The 16,000-nt window shown below is 56.9% G+C and overlaps 5 protein-coding genes across 5 annotated transcripts in view; 2 read left to right on the top strand and 3 right to left on the bottom strand.

The window, feature by feature from the left end:
• VOLCADRAFT_92230 (uncharacterized protein) overlaps positions 1-2,108 on the top strand; it is a gene marked incomplete at both ends in the record, with an annotated part of 10,456 nt that extends 8,348 nt beyond the window's left edge. The window contains 3 exons of the mRNA XM_002951712.1: positions 279-397; positions 438-963; positions 2,071-2,108. Coding sequence (XP_002951758.1) covers positions 279-397; positions 438-963; positions 2,071-2,108 — 683 coding nt within the window. The remainder of the gene's footprint in view (positions 1-278; positions 398-437; positions 964-2,070) is intronic.
• A 607-nt stretch (positions 2,109-2,715) lies between these two features.
• Positions 2,716-3,907, bottom strand: VOLCADRAFT_92229 (uncharacterized protein; the record flags this gene model as incomplete). The annotated part of the gene is made up of 5 exons (XM_002951616.1): positions 2,716-2,879; positions 2,933-3,068; positions 3,156-3,398; positions 3,729-3,794; positions 3,893-3,907. The coding sequence occupies 5 exons, from the start codon at positions 3,905-3,907 to the stop codon at positions 2,716-2,718; spliced, it is 624 nt and encodes a 207-aa protein (XP_002951662.1).
• A 478-nt stretch (positions 3,908-4,385) lies between these two features.
• VOLCADRAFT_92228 (uncharacterized protein) lies at positions 4,386-5,150 on the top strand (the record flags this gene model as incomplete). Its single annotated transcript, XM_002951711.1, has 1 exon — positions 4,386-5,150. The coding sequence occupies one exon, from the start codon at positions 4,386-4,388 to the stop codon at positions 5,148-5,150; it is 765 nt and encodes a 254-aa protein (XP_002951757.1).
• A 1,546-nt stretch (positions 5,151-6,696) lies between these two features.
• On the bottom strand, positions 6,697-7,761 carry VOLCADRAFT_92227 (uncharacterized protein; the record flags this gene model as incomplete). The annotated part of the gene is made up of 3 exons (XM_002951615.1): positions 6,697-7,200; positions 7,244-7,362; positions 7,716-7,761. The coding sequence occupies 3 exons, from the start codon at positions 7,759-7,761 to the stop codon at positions 6,697-6,699; spliced, it is 669 nt and encodes a 222-aa protein (XP_002951661.1).
• A 1,137-nt stretch (positions 7,762-8,898) lies between these two features.
• Positions 8,899-15,998, bottom strand: VOLCADRAFT_105185 (uncharacterized protein; the record flags this gene model as incomplete). Its single annotated transcript, XM_002951614.1, has 12 exons — positions 8,899-9,064; positions 9,801-9,968; positions 10,412-10,537; positions 11,003-11,067; positions 11,564-11,755; positions 12,485-12,596; positions 12,972-13,151; positions 13,996-14,022; positions 14,142-14,206; positions 14,451-14,603; positions 15,201-15,700; positions 15,944-15,998. The coding sequence occupies 12 exons, from the start codon at positions 15,996-15,998 to the stop codon at positions 8,899-8,901; spliced, it is 1,809 nt and encodes a 602-aa protein (XP_002951660.1).
• Positions 15,999-16,000: the final 2 nt, after the last annotated feature.

Here is a 16,000-nt window from a genome sequence, read left to right as displayed (position 1 = left end):
TGTCCAGGGTGGGGAGTCCACAGGGCAGTGAATGTGATGACAGATGTGTCTATACTGCACATACAGGCACATTCACTGCTTGCTCCACATACACAGGCTGTTGACCCACACATACACCAGCCCCATCCATATAGCTTTATTTATGTGCCACATGTATGTTGAATTCGTCATGTCACACTACTTGTGCCTGTCTTGGCACTAGCTGTGTGACTCCACCAAGGCAAGGCGAGGCTTCATGAGTGCTCCTCATTGTTTTGGGCTGCCTCTCGGACAAACAGGAGAGGCTGATGATGACTTTGGAGGATTGGATGAAGATGAGGACAGCCCGGTGGACATTCTGCACTTCATGGCTCAATATGCGGCCTGGGAGGCGGAGCAGGATTCACAACTATCTCAAGTCAGTGATCTGGTCATGCGCATCCCTCCCGGGTTCCCAGCTGGCCCACCTCAGCTCACTGCTGCATGTGTTCACGGGCACCAGCAGCACCACCGGGCCAGACCCCATGTTAATGCTGGAACAGAGTGTTGAAATGCTCGTTCAGGACATGGACACCTACACTGTTATGCTGGATCAGCTTGAAGACATGGCGGCAGTCTGCACCGTGGAGGGTGGTGGCATCAAGAGCGGCAACACCCTTGCAGAAGCGATTTTGTGCCTGCTGAATACTAGCCTTGCCACCGCCCATCTGTGTGTGCTACTCACACATGTGTGCGGAGGTGGCGGCAGTGCATGCGTGGTCCAGGCTTGGAAGCGCCTGCAAGAGCTCCTGACGTGTAATGTGCTAGGGAACATCGTGTGCTGGGACAACAGCAGCCCTCTGGTCGTGCTGCTGGAATATGACATCCTAGGCCGTGAAGTGCAGCTCGATGCTGCGAGCAGTGCACTGACAGTCGGCAAGGTCTCACACCTGACGCTGCTCCTGCCCCGCCTGAGTGCAAGATATGGCAAGAGGTTCATGACCGGTGGGCAAGTCTACAAGGGACATTTTGGTCAAAACCATGACAACAACCCCCGCAAATGTGCTCCCCTGAGCGTTTCACAAGGGGGGGGACATACCGCTCAACCCGGTTCTTGCCGGGTTGCATGGCGGGAAGGGGGGGATGTGAATGCGGTGGCGCCTGAGACTAGGACGCACTGAAAGTTCCTGTAGCAGCCGGTACACAGTACGGTGCTATATATACGCGCAGAGCGCGACCACCAGCAACTCGAGAGACCTTTTCAGTGGTCAGCTGCTACATCTGGTATCGAGACCTCGTGGAAAATCATGATTGTGAACTCGTCGGTTCAACCCCCACCGATCACGTTCGAGTGGTATTTCGGGTGTGGTGACTCAGTGAGTGAATATCGCACAAAACTATAAAAAAAGCTGAACCGACTGGTCTGTCTCTGTGCCTGAAAAACCTGAAGACGGCTAGGCGCATGTGAAAGGGAGCACATGACATGATGTGGACTTGAATACCCCACTGCCCGAGGGTAGGCGAAGGTAGGCACAGGCTGGTGGTAAAAAATGAGGCTCTAAGGGCCCGGGACGGACCCCTTCAAAGGGGGGGGAATGTAGCAGCCGGTACACAGAACGGTGCTATAAATACGTGCAGAGCGCGACCACCAGCAACTCAAGAGACCTTTTCAGCGGTCAGCTGCTACAGTTCCCCCATCAGCGGCAATTTAAAACGTGATTTAGTTCTCTCCATGAGCCCCCCCCGCTGCTGTAATTATGTTATATTATCCATTATTACTCTACTTTGTACTCTTATATTCCAGTCCAAGCATGGACATGTTTTAGGAAGAGGTACACGTTAGTTAACATGCGTAGATGTGATAAAGCATCAGACGACCCGTCTGCCACTTGTTCGCATCACGTATCAAAGCACTGTAAGCCAGAACATACAGCCCTACCCAACAAACCCAACGTTCGTTTGCTTCATTAAATCATTAATAATAGTAATTGATGCAGTGACAGCTCAGTCCTTCAGCTGCACACACATGGTTGTTTTTTGTGACTGTGTGCCTCTGACCCCTCCCACTAACGTCACCATCCCTTTCCTTCGGCCTTTCCGCTTCATGTGCAGGTTGGTACATGGGTTGGTCACGGGAGGTTTACACCTAGATGCACGCCACCGCATACAGCCGTCAGCCATGGCTGGTCGGGCCCCAGCAATCAGCAAATAAAACCCAGTTCTGTAGAGCTACAGGCCCAAAGGTGCCGAAAATTCCGGTTAGTACTTAAGTTGTTCGTCCGCCTGCACACACCTAACCTCGTTTTCCTTGCACAGACAAGACGACTCCAGCCCCCGACCCGGCCCAAACTTTGAAGCCTCCACCTCTACCGCCTCCTATTCTCATACCGTTCTGGGCTACAGCCTAAACGTGTTAACCCCCGCTGCTGCTGGAATGCCGCCTGGGTGGCAGAATTGTCTGGGGAAACATGCGGGGCCCCTCTCTGCTTCCTGTCTTGGAACAATTATCTTATTGGTTATTTGCTTTAAATTCATACACTCCATCTCATGATATTGTGGGACGCTGCTGCACCCCACCGTGCCGGGCTGGGGCCGGAAGCTGCTGGGCAGTGTCCTGCTGCCGATTGTTGCTTGTTGCTTGGGGCCTCCTCTGGTGCCCGGGTCCACAGCCAGGTAAGGGCAGTCTGCTGTTTCCTCTCACAATCCCATGCCCGCTTGTTCCCCTCTCACCGTCAAAAGCACGCAAAGGTCACCATGTTACACCTTGATTCCTGGCAATGTGTCTCCGCAGGTCTGCAGGAACATGTTGATGCCTTGGGCGGGAATGGCGGTCACTTGCTTGCTACCGTTAGGGTCGTGCCCGGCTTGCACCATGCCTATCAGGAAGCCGTCCATGTTCAGGATGGGGCTGCCGGAGTACCCTGGCTCGGCATACGTGTCAATGGTGAAGGAACCGAAGGGGATCGGGCGCCACCCATGAAGCCAACACTCGAAATGGTGCCACTATTGGAGCTCAGTTGTGGAGCATCCCGTCCAGCGAAGCCAATCATGTAGGTGCTGTCACCGACAGCTTCCATGGCGCCGTGCAGTTGTGGCGGGTGTGTGGGCTCCTGCAGGCATTTGAAGACGGCCACGTCTGGGACCCAATCAACCCGGGCGTTATCAGGCGGGACCTGTTTCCGCTGCCCCTACTTCACCAGCTTGATGGGGACCTGATCGTTGAAGGCACTGCCATCGCTCATCAATGCAAAGAAATCCGTTGCACCGCTTTTAAGACCGTGTGCACAAGTAAGGATGTAGGGATCGCTGTTGGAGTAGAAGAAGCCATTGAGGTAAATCACTGGCTCCAGGTCCGAAGTGCTCTCCTGCCGACGTTTACAGCCAACTATCTTCACAACTAAGTTCTTGCTGCGGTTGAAGATCAGCTTGCACAGCTCCTGCTCCATTGCCACGAAAGAGTGCCCGATCTCAGCATCAATAGGAAATGACAATTTGTTTACTCGAGACTCCTATTGACTCTGAGATCCGGCGCTCTTTCTGAGAGCCTCGCACCAGCCCCCGCCAAGACATGCCGATTGCCCCCTGAACCGGCCGGTGGACCCTGCCGTCCCGCTAGTGGAGATGCTGCTCTGCGGCCCCGGGCTGCACGACAGGTCGAGTGCTCCCTGCAGGGAACGGAAGGCCCTCAGCACCGGAGGCTCCAGAAGAAGGTGCGGCTTAGCCTGCACCGTCATGGACCGGTAAGATGTGACCACCATGGCTTCACTTACCAGGGCCGTCCTCACACCATCTCCAGGCCCGGGGTCGATTAAACGATCCAAGTTTAAATCCAGAACCTGCACGGGATTAGGGGTTAGCAGCAATCGGGAGGAATTCGGTCAGCCCCAATCGTGTAGTAGCTTCTGAGCCGCAACAATCTTTTCGTGATACATACCCGATCGCTAGACATTCTTTGCATTCGCGCCGTACACCGTACTCGGACGCTCAAATTTACCTCCAGGTTGGGGGGCGGGGAACGCCACCCCGTGAACCCGGACAGAGGACCCACACTAAGACAGCGCATGTACAGCAGGCGCGATGCCACTGCAGGAATGTGCTAAGCATGCAGAACACCATGCATCTGCTGAATAGGACGCGAATTAATGCTCCCCATCTTGTATGAGTACAAGCTCTGCATACGAGACACAGCTGACTGCAAGTACTGTACACAAATGACCGGCCCTATTTGCCTACAAAACCTTGCGAACAGATTTCCATAAATTTTCACCATCAAGGAAACCATCAAGGAAATCGCCTCCTGCTAGCAAAATGCAAATATGGCTGGTCATTCGTGAACAGTGATGCAGCATTCCTATTTGTCATTTGTTTACTCAAGAAGGGCAAGAACTTCTCTTTCTGTTGCGTTCTTCTTCCATTGATTATAATCCATGGACAGATACAACTTGCTGCGTGGCGCTATGGGGTTTCCTATTGACTCTGAGTTCGGGCGCTCTTTCGCGGCGATGGAGCAGGAGCGGCGCAAGCTGATCTTCAACCGCAACAAGAACGTAGTTGTGAAGATAGTTGGCTGTAGACGTCGGCAGGAGAGCCCTTCGGACCTGGAGCCAGTGATTCACCTCAACGGCTTCTTCTACTCCGACAGCAATCCCTACATTCTTACTTGTGCACACGGTCTTGAAAGCGGTGCAACGGATTTCTTTGCATTGATGAGCGATGGCAGTGCCTTCAACGATCAGGTCCCCATCGAGCTGGTGAAGTCGGGGCAGCGGAAACAGGTCCCGCCTGATAACGCCTGGGTTGATTGGGTCCCAGACGTGGCCGTCTTCAAATGCCCACAGCAGCCCGCACACCCGCCACGACTGCACGGCTCCGTGGCAGCTACCGGTGACAGCGCCTACATGATTGGCTTCACTGGACGGGATGCTCCACAACTGAGCTCCAATAGCGGCACCGTTTCCAGCGTTCACTTCATGGGTGGCGCCCGATCACCCTTCGGTTCCTTCACCATTGACACGTATGCCGAGCCAGGGTACTCCGGCAGCCCCATCCTGAACATGGACGGCTTCCTGATAGGCATGGTGCAAGCCGGGCACGACCCTAACGGTAGCAAGCAGGTGACCGCCATTCCCGCCCAAGGCATCAATGTGTTCCTGCAGACCTGCGGAGATGTGTTGCCAGGAATCAAGCCGTAACATGGCAACCTTTGCGTGCTTTTGATGGTGAGAGGGGAACAAGCAGGCATGGGATTGTGAGAGGAAACAGTGGACCGCCCTTACCTGGCTGTGGACCCGGGCACCAGAGGAGGCCCCAAGCAACAAGCAACAATCGGCGGCAGGACACTGCCCAGCAGCTTCTGGCCCCAGCCTGGCACAGCGGGGTGCAGCAGCATCCCACAATATCATGAGATGGAGTGTATGAGTTTAAAGCAAATAACCAATAAGATAATTGTTCCAAGACAGGAAGCAGAGAGGGGCCCTGCAGGTTTCCCCAGACAATTCTGCCACCCAGGCGGCATTCCAGCAGCAGCGGGGGTTAACACGTTTAGGCCATAGCCCAGAACGGTATGAGAAGTAGTAGGTGGTAGAGGTGGAGGCTTCAAAGTTTGGGCCGGGTCAGGGGCTGGAGTCGTCTCGTCTGTGCAAGGAAAACGAGGTTAGGCGTGTGCAGGCGGACGAACAACTTTAGTATTAACCAGAATTTTCGGTGCCTTGGGGCCTGTAGCTCTACAGAACTGGGTTTTATTTGCTGATTGCTGGGGCCCGACCGTCCATGGCTGACGGCTGTATGCGGTGGCGTGCATCTAGGTGTAAACCTCCCGCGACCAACCCATGTACTAACCTGCACACAAAGCGGAAAGGGCGAAGGAAAGGGATGGTGACGTTAGCGGGGGGGGGGTCAGAGGCACACAGTCACAAAAAACAACCATGTGTGTGCAGCTGAAACTGAAGGACTGAGCTGTCGCTGCATCAATTACTATTATTAATGATTTAATGAAGCAAACGAACGTTGGGTTTGTTGGGTAGGGCTGTATGTTCTGGCTTACAGTGCTTTGATACGTGATGCGAACAAGTGGCAGGCGGGTCGTCTGATGCTTGATCACATCTATGCATGTTAACCAACGTGTACCTCTTCCTAAAACATGTCCATGCTTGGACTGGAATATAAGAGTATAAAGTAGAGTAGTAATGGATAATATAACATAATTACAGCAGCAGGGGGGCTCATGGAGAGAACTAAATCACATTTTATATTGCTGCTGATGGGGGAACTTTCAGTGCGTCCTAGTCTCAGGCACCACCGCATTCACGTCCCCCCCTTCCTGCCATGCAACCCGGCAAGAACCGGGTTGAGCGGTATGCCCCCCCCCTTGTGAACCGTTCAGTGTTGTATCACATCTAATCGCAGGGAAAGAGCTTATCGGTGGATGTCAATCCCGTGATACCCAGGATACTACAATTATTCCCCCTCCAGAGTTGAGGGTGTCCTAGACCGTTCATCTGTCTCAGGGTACCTGAAAGATGACAGCATCCACAGGAAACCAGTGGCAGCAGGCTGCGAGGAGACTCGAACCCAGGTCGAGGCTGGGATGCCGAGTCTCGGTACCAATTTGTTGTATCACGTCTTATCGTGTGATACCCAGGATACTACATTCAGGGGAGCCCATTTGCAGGGTTTGTTGTCATGGTTTTGACCAAAATGTCCCTTGTAGACTTGCCCGCCGGTCATGAACCTCTTGCCTTATCTTGCACTCAGGCGGGGCAGGAGCAGTGTCAGGTGTGAGACCTTGCCGACTGTCAGTGCACTGCTTGCAGCAATGAGCTGCACTTCACGGCCTAGGACATCATATTGCAGCAGCATGACCAGAGAGCTGCTGTTGTCCCAGCACACGACGTTCCCTAGCACATTAGGCATCAGGAGCTCTTGCAGGTGCTTCCAAGCCTGGACCGCGCGTGTGCTGCCGCTGCCTCCACACACGCGTGTGAGTAGCGCACGCAGATGGGTGGTTGCAAGGCTGGTATTCAGCAGGCACAAAATCGCTTCTGCAAGGGTGTTGCCACTCTTGATGCCACCACCCTCCACGGTGCAGACTGCCGCCATGTCTTCAAGCTGATCCAGCATAACAGAGTAGGTGTCCATGTCCTGAACGAGCATTTCAACACTCTGTTCCAGCATTAACATGGGGTCTGGCCCGGTGGTGCTGCTGGTGCCCGCGAACACATGCAGCAGTGAGCTGAGGTGGGCCTGCTGGGAACCCGGGAGGGATGCGCATGACCAGATCACTGACTTGAGATAGTTGTGAATCCTGCTCTGCCTCCCAGGCCGCATATTGGGCCATGGAGTGCAGGATGTCCACTGGGCTGTCCTCATCTTCATCCAATCCTCCAAAGTCATCGTCAGCCTCTCCTGTTTGTCCGAGAGGCAGCCCAAAACAATGAGGAGCGCTCATGAAGCCTCACCTCGATGGAGTCGCACAGCTAGTGCCAAGACAGGCACAAGTAGTGTGACATTACGAATTCAATGTACATGCGGCACATAAATAAAGCTACATGGATGGGGCTGGTGTATGTGTGGGTCAACAGCCTGTGTATGTGGAGCAAGCAGTGAATGTGCCTGTATGTGCAGTGTAGACGCATCTATCATCACGTTCACTGCCCTGTGGACTGCCTGCCCTGGACACCCCGCTTGCAAACACCTGGTGGGTTTCCGGCATCGAGGGCCTCAGCAGCTTCATCCTGCACAACTTCGCCATGGCTGACTTATGGCCATGAAACATGTGGTGCTGGAGTGGACAGTTAGGTCCATTGTTCATGGGTGTGTAGGGGGGGGAAGTACATATGCGAGCAAAGACGGCAGATAAGAGGCGGCGTCGGTTGGTAGTGATGTATGTAGAACCGCACTGGACAATGATGCAATTGTTTGAAGAAGTTGACATTCAGCTGGCACAATTTTAGATTCCGAGGTGGTGCCGTCCACTTACATTGTGGAGTTTCATATATCATAGGTCGTAGGGAGGAGTATCCCTAGCTAATGTGTGGGCGTTTTGATGTGCTCCTCCGGGTGACCTTGCCCCAAATCACCTTCCTCCGCCTGACCACCCTCGACTTTGTGGATATTTTGTGGAGGGAGTTACACCAAGTTGTACCTTGGACGTTCTGGGTACGGACTTTCGTTGGCATAAGGGTTTCCTAGCCGACCCCTTTGCCCTGGAGCCCTCGTATACAAACCCACCGAAGGCTTTGGAGGATTTGGAAAAATGCTTCGAGAAGTGCCGCGGTCATGGTCGCGCTCGTGATCGCCGAGCCGCTACGGGTCGGTGCCGCGAAAAGTGGAAACTTCCGATTTCTTTGTGCATGCTTATCCTAGAGGGACGTTTTCAGGGAAAGCATCCATATATTATAGACATGTATTGTATGAATGCTGCTGTCCACAAATAAGGCGCGAAATATCATATGTGCCGAACCGTTTCTGCATGCCACAAATTTGCACGGAAAGCATAGAACAACCATGAGTATGTTTTCGCGCAAGTGCTGCCGAGGAAATGGGGGCTGTGGCAGCACGCATGCGCGCACGATAGCAAGCAAGGATGAGTAAGCACGGGCACGCACGGGCATCTATGAGCATGTCCACGGGCATGCACGGGCACGTGCATGCATGCGTGGGCGCCTTACACACACGCAAGCGCGCACGCATGATAGGCCGACCTCCAGTGCGATAGCTAGGATCCACGCATGCACAGATGCAGCCGTGCACGCGCTAGAGCGATAGCTAGATAATCCGGTTCTATACCGTTCCTCGGCACTTAAGGGGTCACAGCTTCCTAGGGCAAGTCTAGGATATCAATCTTTTGGTCCTCAATCTATTCTGGACCGTCTAAAATAGCCCGGAAGAAGTCCCACCACCCTAAAACCCTAAACCCCCCTCCTGACGGAGGAGCCTCATTCACTCCTCCGTTTCCTTCCACTCCTCCCGCCCGTTCTGCATGAGCAGGAACCGTGCCAGTCGCGCCGCGGCCGCGGGGCCTGCGACCTGCTGCCTGCCCTTAGCCGCCACTACGCCGGGGATGCGGCACTTCGCCAACAGGGCCTCGCGGGATCGTCCTTCCGGCCTGCACGTAGAAGCGATAAGGGGGGAGGGGGAAGTTAAAGGCGGGGCAGCCCGAGGGCCCAGGTAGGGAGACGTTTCCTCGTTCGCCAGGACGGACTCAAGATTCGATCAAGCACACCTGATCCCCGCCCTGATGCTTTCCCATGTGTGTATATGATTTAGACCCTCCGCGCGCCACCTCCCGTATCTCGCCGAGCCTGTCTGGGTAAGGCGATTACCCCTCACCATTAACCACATTACGATTACGCGCCAAGCATTACGTCTCAAGCAGTACCGCTAGGAAACCATACTACAGCAGTCGCATGGACAGAAGAAAAGAACAAGGAGGAAAAGAAAGAAAGGCCCAAGAGGTATTGCCGCACACACACGCGCTGTGCGCCCCGAGGGCTCCCCCGTCGTTCCCCAACCGAGAGCCCTTTCCCTGCGTGGGTGCCTCCCGGTCCTCAAAGAAAAGCCCATATACCCCTGATGGCCCCGTGATTACAAGGGACTATACAAGGGACCACACTGACACGAAAACTCGCGAACCAGCTACCGGCCTTCCACCCCACTACGTTCACCAAACGCCCGGGGCCCCCCACTGCACATTACAACCAGCAGCTCGCTTGCATGCACCTGGCCCCAGGCCCAGGCCACCCTCCGCCGGCCCAAAACCGCCCCACCTTTGCCGCGACACCTTTTCCCCACCATCTCAACCCCGCCTCGCCACACAGACACCCATCCATCCATCCACCCACCTGGCCTTCAACGCCTCGATGAGAGCCGCCAGCGAGGGGTATTCCGCCGCCACCGCCGCCGCCCGCTGCGGCGCCACCAGCTGGCTGAGCGCCTCACACAGGGTCAGCTGCGCTGTGCCGCCCTGCTGCGCGAGCACCTCCTTGACAGCCCGCAGCGGCACCGTGGTCCTGTCAGACCGGAACACCGTGTGGCGCACATCCACCACAGGGCGAAACAGGGCTTTTAGACCCTGGCAATTTAAGAACTACCTGCCTAGGGTCGCCGCAGAGCAGCCTTGACAACTACCATATAACCATACCGCACCTGTTGCGCATACCGTTGGGAAAGTCGTACACAGTCGTACACTTCCCTACAGCCTAACACGTCGTCCCTGCTCCCAATTCACCCCGTCATGCTTCCCAGCGCGGATCAGGCCTTGATCCCATCTAGATACGGCTTTCCGTACTTTTTGACCTTCTCTATTTGAACGCTCTTGAGCCTCAGCCCCTCCGTGGACATCCTGCCTCCCAACAAGCCCCTTATACCCATTTCAGAACCCTCACTCAGCCCCGAGAGCCTGTGGGATCTCCCTCCCTCTGCTGCTCTGCTGCTTGAGCCCGCAGGCCGCTACCTGCTACCGAACGTGTCTAGGTAGGCTTCCAGACGCTTCTTGGGCTGCTGGGAGAGCGTGTACCCCAGGTTCAGGATGTCGTTGGCGGCGCGAGTCAGGTCGCCCTCGGGACAGTCGTACTGTAGTCTGCGGGAGACGAGGAGCAGGAGCAGGAGCAGGCGGAGGAGCAGGAGCAGGAGCAGGAGGAAAAGTAAGAGACAGTGGAGCAGAAGAGCATTTTTCCTCTTCCTTAAGGAGCAGAAGGAGGAGGAAACATAGGAACAGGGGAAAGAGGAGCAGGAGAGAGAGGAGCAGAAGGAGCAGGAGGAGGACAGCTAAGAGCTAAGAGGGCTGTAGAGCGCCGGTACGCCCATGTGCATGGACTCCACGACCCCTTCAGCCCCCCCTTCGGCGCTGGTGCGCCCTCCCAGACCAGATCAGTCCGGACCTAGACCCTCGCCCCCAGGGGCCCACACCTCATCACCATCCCCCAAACCCCCCGACACCGACCAGGAATCGGTCCCAGGCTGGGCTCCCCAGGGCAGGGGGCTGTAAGCCAGGGGGGGAGACCGCGGCAGTTCCTTCAGTTTAAAGTAATGTCCGGAGACCTACCTGACTGCGGGCATGCCGACTGCCACGTCGAACAGCAGGTCCTCCACAGCCATCCTGTTGAAGGACTGACCCACGGGTCATGTGTGTCCGGTAAAAGGGAACGCAAGGCCAAGGGCGGGGTGTGAGGGACAGAAAGGGGCGACCTATGAGCCATGGATTCCAAACCCAAACTCGGTTGCAGGCGGGTTCTGTGGGACGGTTGGGATTGTGGTGGCGGTGGTGGTTTTTTTTGTGGGATTGCGGGGGGCCGGAGGGGTTGAGATAGAGAACATGGAAGAAGGAACGGCACGTGTCGTGTGTGTCAGCAACCAACGGACTAACCGTTCGGTTTCACTTGTGTCCTCAGCTCGGCATGCCTAGCGAACAAAGCACCACCCGGCCTTCACCAGCCCGAGGTCCTCCCACCGCCGCACCCGAGCCGTCCATCCCCCTTCCTTATCCGCGACAGCCAGCTGCCCGGCAGCCCGGCTCTCAGCCCCACTCCTTGTATTGCGGCTGCCACCAGCCGCCTCCCAGCCCTCTCATTCCCCCACCCAACCACCCAACCACCCAACCACACACCCTGTTGGCCCGCTCCCGGCGCCTCATGGCCTCCTCCAGCCCCACCACGTACACCACCGGGGAGGCGAACGGGTGCGCCCGTACGACATCGTTGTACAGCGTCCCCAGCGGCGCCGCCGGGTCTGCCTCCAGCCTCAGCAGCAGCTCGTCCCCCGTGAGGACGAGCAACAGCGCGGGGAAGAGCATCAGGGGCTGGGGGGTAGGGAATGGGAACGGGGTAGGGAATGGGTAGCGGAGGGGTAGAGGGAGGCAGATGTTGAAGATCGTGATTGAGAGAGAGGAAAAGGAAGTAGGGGACAAACCCGGCACGAGAGGAGGGGAAGGCGATGGCCACAACGGTGGTGGTGGTGGTGGTGGTGGTGGTGGTGGTGGTGGTGGTGGTGGTGGTGGTGGTGGTGGTGGTGGTGGTGGTGGTGGTGGTGGTGGTGGTGGTGGTGCTCAGTGAGGGTGAACCCTGTGCTGCAAGAATGCAAGAGGAAGTGGTGGTGAGTGACGATGGTCGTGGTCGTGGTAAAATGGCGGCACGGCTGCCAGGGGTGAGGGTGCGGGTGAGGGAGATGGTATGTGATGGGGCATTATGAGGAAGAAGCGCAGCGTATCTCCGTGCGAGGGGCCCATGTGACGGTACGGTCGCGAAGGTCCACGGAGCTGGAAGACATGTCAGGAAGGTCCAAAGGAACAGCGAGGTCAAACACCCCCAAACACGCACCACCTAACCATGTTGCCCAAGGCGCCACTCCCCAGGACTTGCGCATGGCACACACGCACATACATACATACATACATACATACATACATACAACACAGATGCCAAGGCTTTCCTCCCGATCCCGGTACTCCATTACTTCATCGCTCTCCCCAATGCTCCCACCCACCACCAGCCAACCACACACACCCCACACACCCCACCCGCCCACCCACCGAGTCCCTCCCGGACGGCTCAGGCAGTCCGCTGGCCTCCAGTGCGCACCCCTCCGCCGCCTGCAGCCGCGCGGCGGACGCGGCGGGCAGCCGCATGCCCCACATGCAGTACCTCGGTGGTTGGGTGGGAGGGCACAAGTGGGAGCCGATAACACACACATACACACACACACAGACACACAAGATAACTCACAAAAGCGATAACTCAAGGAAAAAGAACAAGTGCGGACGCCCAAGGGGAAAGGGTCTCGCTCCGTGAGGGGTGGAGGCGGGGCAGGGCGACACGAGGGCTAGTGAGTGGATGTTGAAGGGGGTGGCGGACCCTAGTCCACCGCATGTACATGCATTCCCCCCCCACCACACACACAAAAACAACCACACAAGCAACCACATTGCGTCCATCCAACGCATGCACCCACACCCGCACCGGCCCTAACATGCCTCCCCCCCCATTCGCACACACACACACGGCCCCTCTCTCACGCACTTGTAGCCCCGGGCGGCCAGGGGCATGTCCTTGTGAACCTCGTGCGGGAAGGTCTCGTCCTTCTTGTTGCCCCGCACGACGGGAATCATGTCCACGATCTTGTATCCCAGGGGTGTGGCCGCCAGCGTGTTGCTGATCAGGAGCCGCATGTAGCGACCCACCATCGTGACCTTCAGGGCGCTGAGGAGGTGCGGGCGAGGGACAGAAGGCGTTGGCTGAGGGCTGACTCCGAGGCTTGAAGGAGGGGGGTAGTACGGGCTAGGGGGGCAAAGACGAACCACGAACGAGTGAAGCTGCTGCCAGGGCAAGAGTGGCTAGGGGGGAAGTAAGTATGTGGATGAGATCTTTATCTTTATCAGCTTTCCTAAGTGAATGGTGATCCATGATCGGGATCATGGGGCCGAGGGGTGGGGCCGAGGGGTGGGGCCGAGGGGTGGGGCCGAGGGGTGGGGCCGAGGGGTGGGGCCGAGGGGTGGGGCCGAGGGGTGGGGCCGAGGGGTGGGGCCGAGGGGTGGGGCCGAGGGGTGGGGCCGAGGGGTGGGGCCGAGGGGTGGGGCCGAGGGGTGGGGCCGAGGGGTGGGGCCGAGGGGTGGGGCCGAGGGGTGGGGCCGAGGGGTGGGGCCGAGGGGTGGGGTTGGGGCCGCGGAGCGGAGCGGTGCACACCTAGTGCTTTAATATGCATATACACCCGTAGCGACGCAGTAGAAGAACTGTATTAGCATCAGCGGTAGCAGTGCGGCAGCTTTATGGTTGCTGGAAAGGGGGGGAAAGGATCACCCTTGTTAGGGGTTGCTGTTGCCAAGTCGGCAAAGGCGCAGAGTCCAAACACACGACCCGACACATGCATGCCGACACAACAGAGTTTCGTGCTGCTCATCTACCCCTAACCCGTCACGGCTGCCACCAGCAGCTATTTTCATGCCGTTGCGTGGCTGCGTTACCAGCGCTGTGTGGCACACCTACCAAGGCCCTGAGCTGACCTAACCCCGCTCTCCCCGACCCACTCCACTCCACTCCACCCCACCCAAACCCGCCCCATTCAGCACTGCAGCTGCAGAAGAAGAGGAAGAGAGAGGGAGGGAAGGAAGCGATTTGTGCCAGATCCCTACCCGGGCCCCGCCCCTGGCTTTCTGCTCTTGCCAGCTTACTGCTCTCTGCTCTTCCTCTTACTTTCCAGCTTCCTTCTGCTCCTTAGCCGACTCTTTTTCTGCCGCCTTGGCCCGCTTCTGCTCATCCTGAAGTCAACGCCAGAGCGAAAAGTGTGGAAATTGTGACATGGAGATATTCAATATATTCGACCACTGCATAGGCACTGTAAGCCTCTAAGGTGGAAGGTCTGCGGGTTGTGGTTTCTCAGGCTAATTCCTCAAGAGCCGTTACAAACCGGTTCAGACCAGGCAGGGTCCTGTACGCCGCCAACGTAGGCCCTTCCCCTGCCCCTCTCTCTCTCTCTCTCTCTCTCTCTCTCCTGGATCCTACCTTCTCCGATGCTTTGCGCTCCTTCTCCGCCTCCTTGGCCGCGGCCTTCTCCTCTCTGATTCTCGCCCGCTCGGCCGCCTTGGCCGCCTTCTCCGCCGCCTTGGCGCGGTCCCGCTCCTCGCGCTCCTCCGCGGTCAGCCGCTTGCCGCCGCCCTGGCGTTGGGGAGATTGGCGTTGAGGAAGGCTTCAACGTGAGCGATGCGAATCCAGGATGTGTGTATAGGGGTGTGTGTGTGTGTGTGTGGAGATAGAAGATGTGGAGTCGGGGAGACGGAGGCGGGGCATTGAGAAGGGATGTGTGGAAGGCTTTTTTGCTGATCTGGGTCGAGTAGTCGAGAATGCGGGCTGAAGTGAATATAGGTTTTTAAGATAAGGATCTGACGGATCGGAGTTGATGTGGACGTGAGTCATGTGAAGGGGTGATGTGGGTTTGAAGACACAACACGCCATCAGCCAGCACGTGTACAGGGCTATCCTTAGGCCACCAAACAACCCAACAACCCAAAGCCGAACAAATTTCACAATCCAGACCTCTGCACAACTTGTTTCTGCCATGATCGTTTCCCGCCAAGTGGCTTTACGACAGCTGTGCCCTCTTCCACAGCCTGGGTGCATGCAGCCACCCCCCCCACACACAGAAAGCTGTTGCTAGCAACGCCAACATGGCCCCAGATGGCATAATCATCAGTTGCGACCTCTGTTCTGGCGTTTTCAAAGCGACCTAGCTGCCAGCACCACTCCGTTTCGTACCCCGCGTCTCTTCTTGGGTGCTGCTGCTGCTGCTGCCGCCTCGCTATCGCAGCTAGGCCCTCCGTCCTCCTCTATTTCTTCCTTCTTCCGCCGCCCGCAGGGTCTGCGGCCATTGGCGCCGTTGGCGCCTCTTCCGCTGGTTCCGGGAGCCCCGCATCCACCAGGATTTCCGTCGGCATGCTGATCACGACGACCTGGGTTTGCATCTGCCCCCCCGCTACCTGCACCGTCCGCGTCGTCGCTGCCATCGTCGTTGTCGTTGAAACCAGTTAAGAAGTGGAGAAGGTCATCTGTGCCGTCAGGCCCGGACGGGTTGATTCGCTGAGTGGGTTCAAGCTCGTGATCCTGATCTAGGTCGGTTGCGGCGTGGCCCCGGGCCCCAGATTCTCCAAATGGCGGAAAGGTTGCATGCGCGTGTCCGGATGGAGCGGCAACTGCCTCCGCAGCGCTTGGGAGGTTTGGAGACCCGCAGTTATGCTGTGGTTGTGTCGCTTGGAGAGCTACGGGAAGGTTGGCAGCCAGCGCGAGGAGGTGCAGAAGCGACCCGGGACTGCGTCAGTTGGACGACCATGAGATTTACGCCGACAGCTTTACGAGGGCCCATGAAAGCGTCCATGTGACCACGCTTAGGACGGGTTGAAGCTCTTCTTGCAACAATTTAACACCAGTTGGTAAGGCTGGAATTCATCAACATGAAGGTTTGAAAGCCTACCCTGCCTACCATTTTTTCAGATTTGGCTTACCTTCATGGCGCTTGGGCGGTGCCTCCTCATCGCTAGACAATGTTAGGTCAATCATGG

The sequence above is a fragment of the Volvox carteri genome (genome assembly GCF_000143455.1).
Source record: "Volvox carteri f. nagariensis unplaced genomic scaffold VOLCAscaffold_25, whole genome shotgun sequence".
NCBI lineage: Eukaryota > Viridiplantae > Chlorophyta > Chlorophyceae > Chlamydomonadales > Volvocaceae > Volvox > Volvox carteri.
Note: the sequence above shows the minus strand (reverse complement) of the source record. Positions and strands in the feature narration are given on the sequence as shown.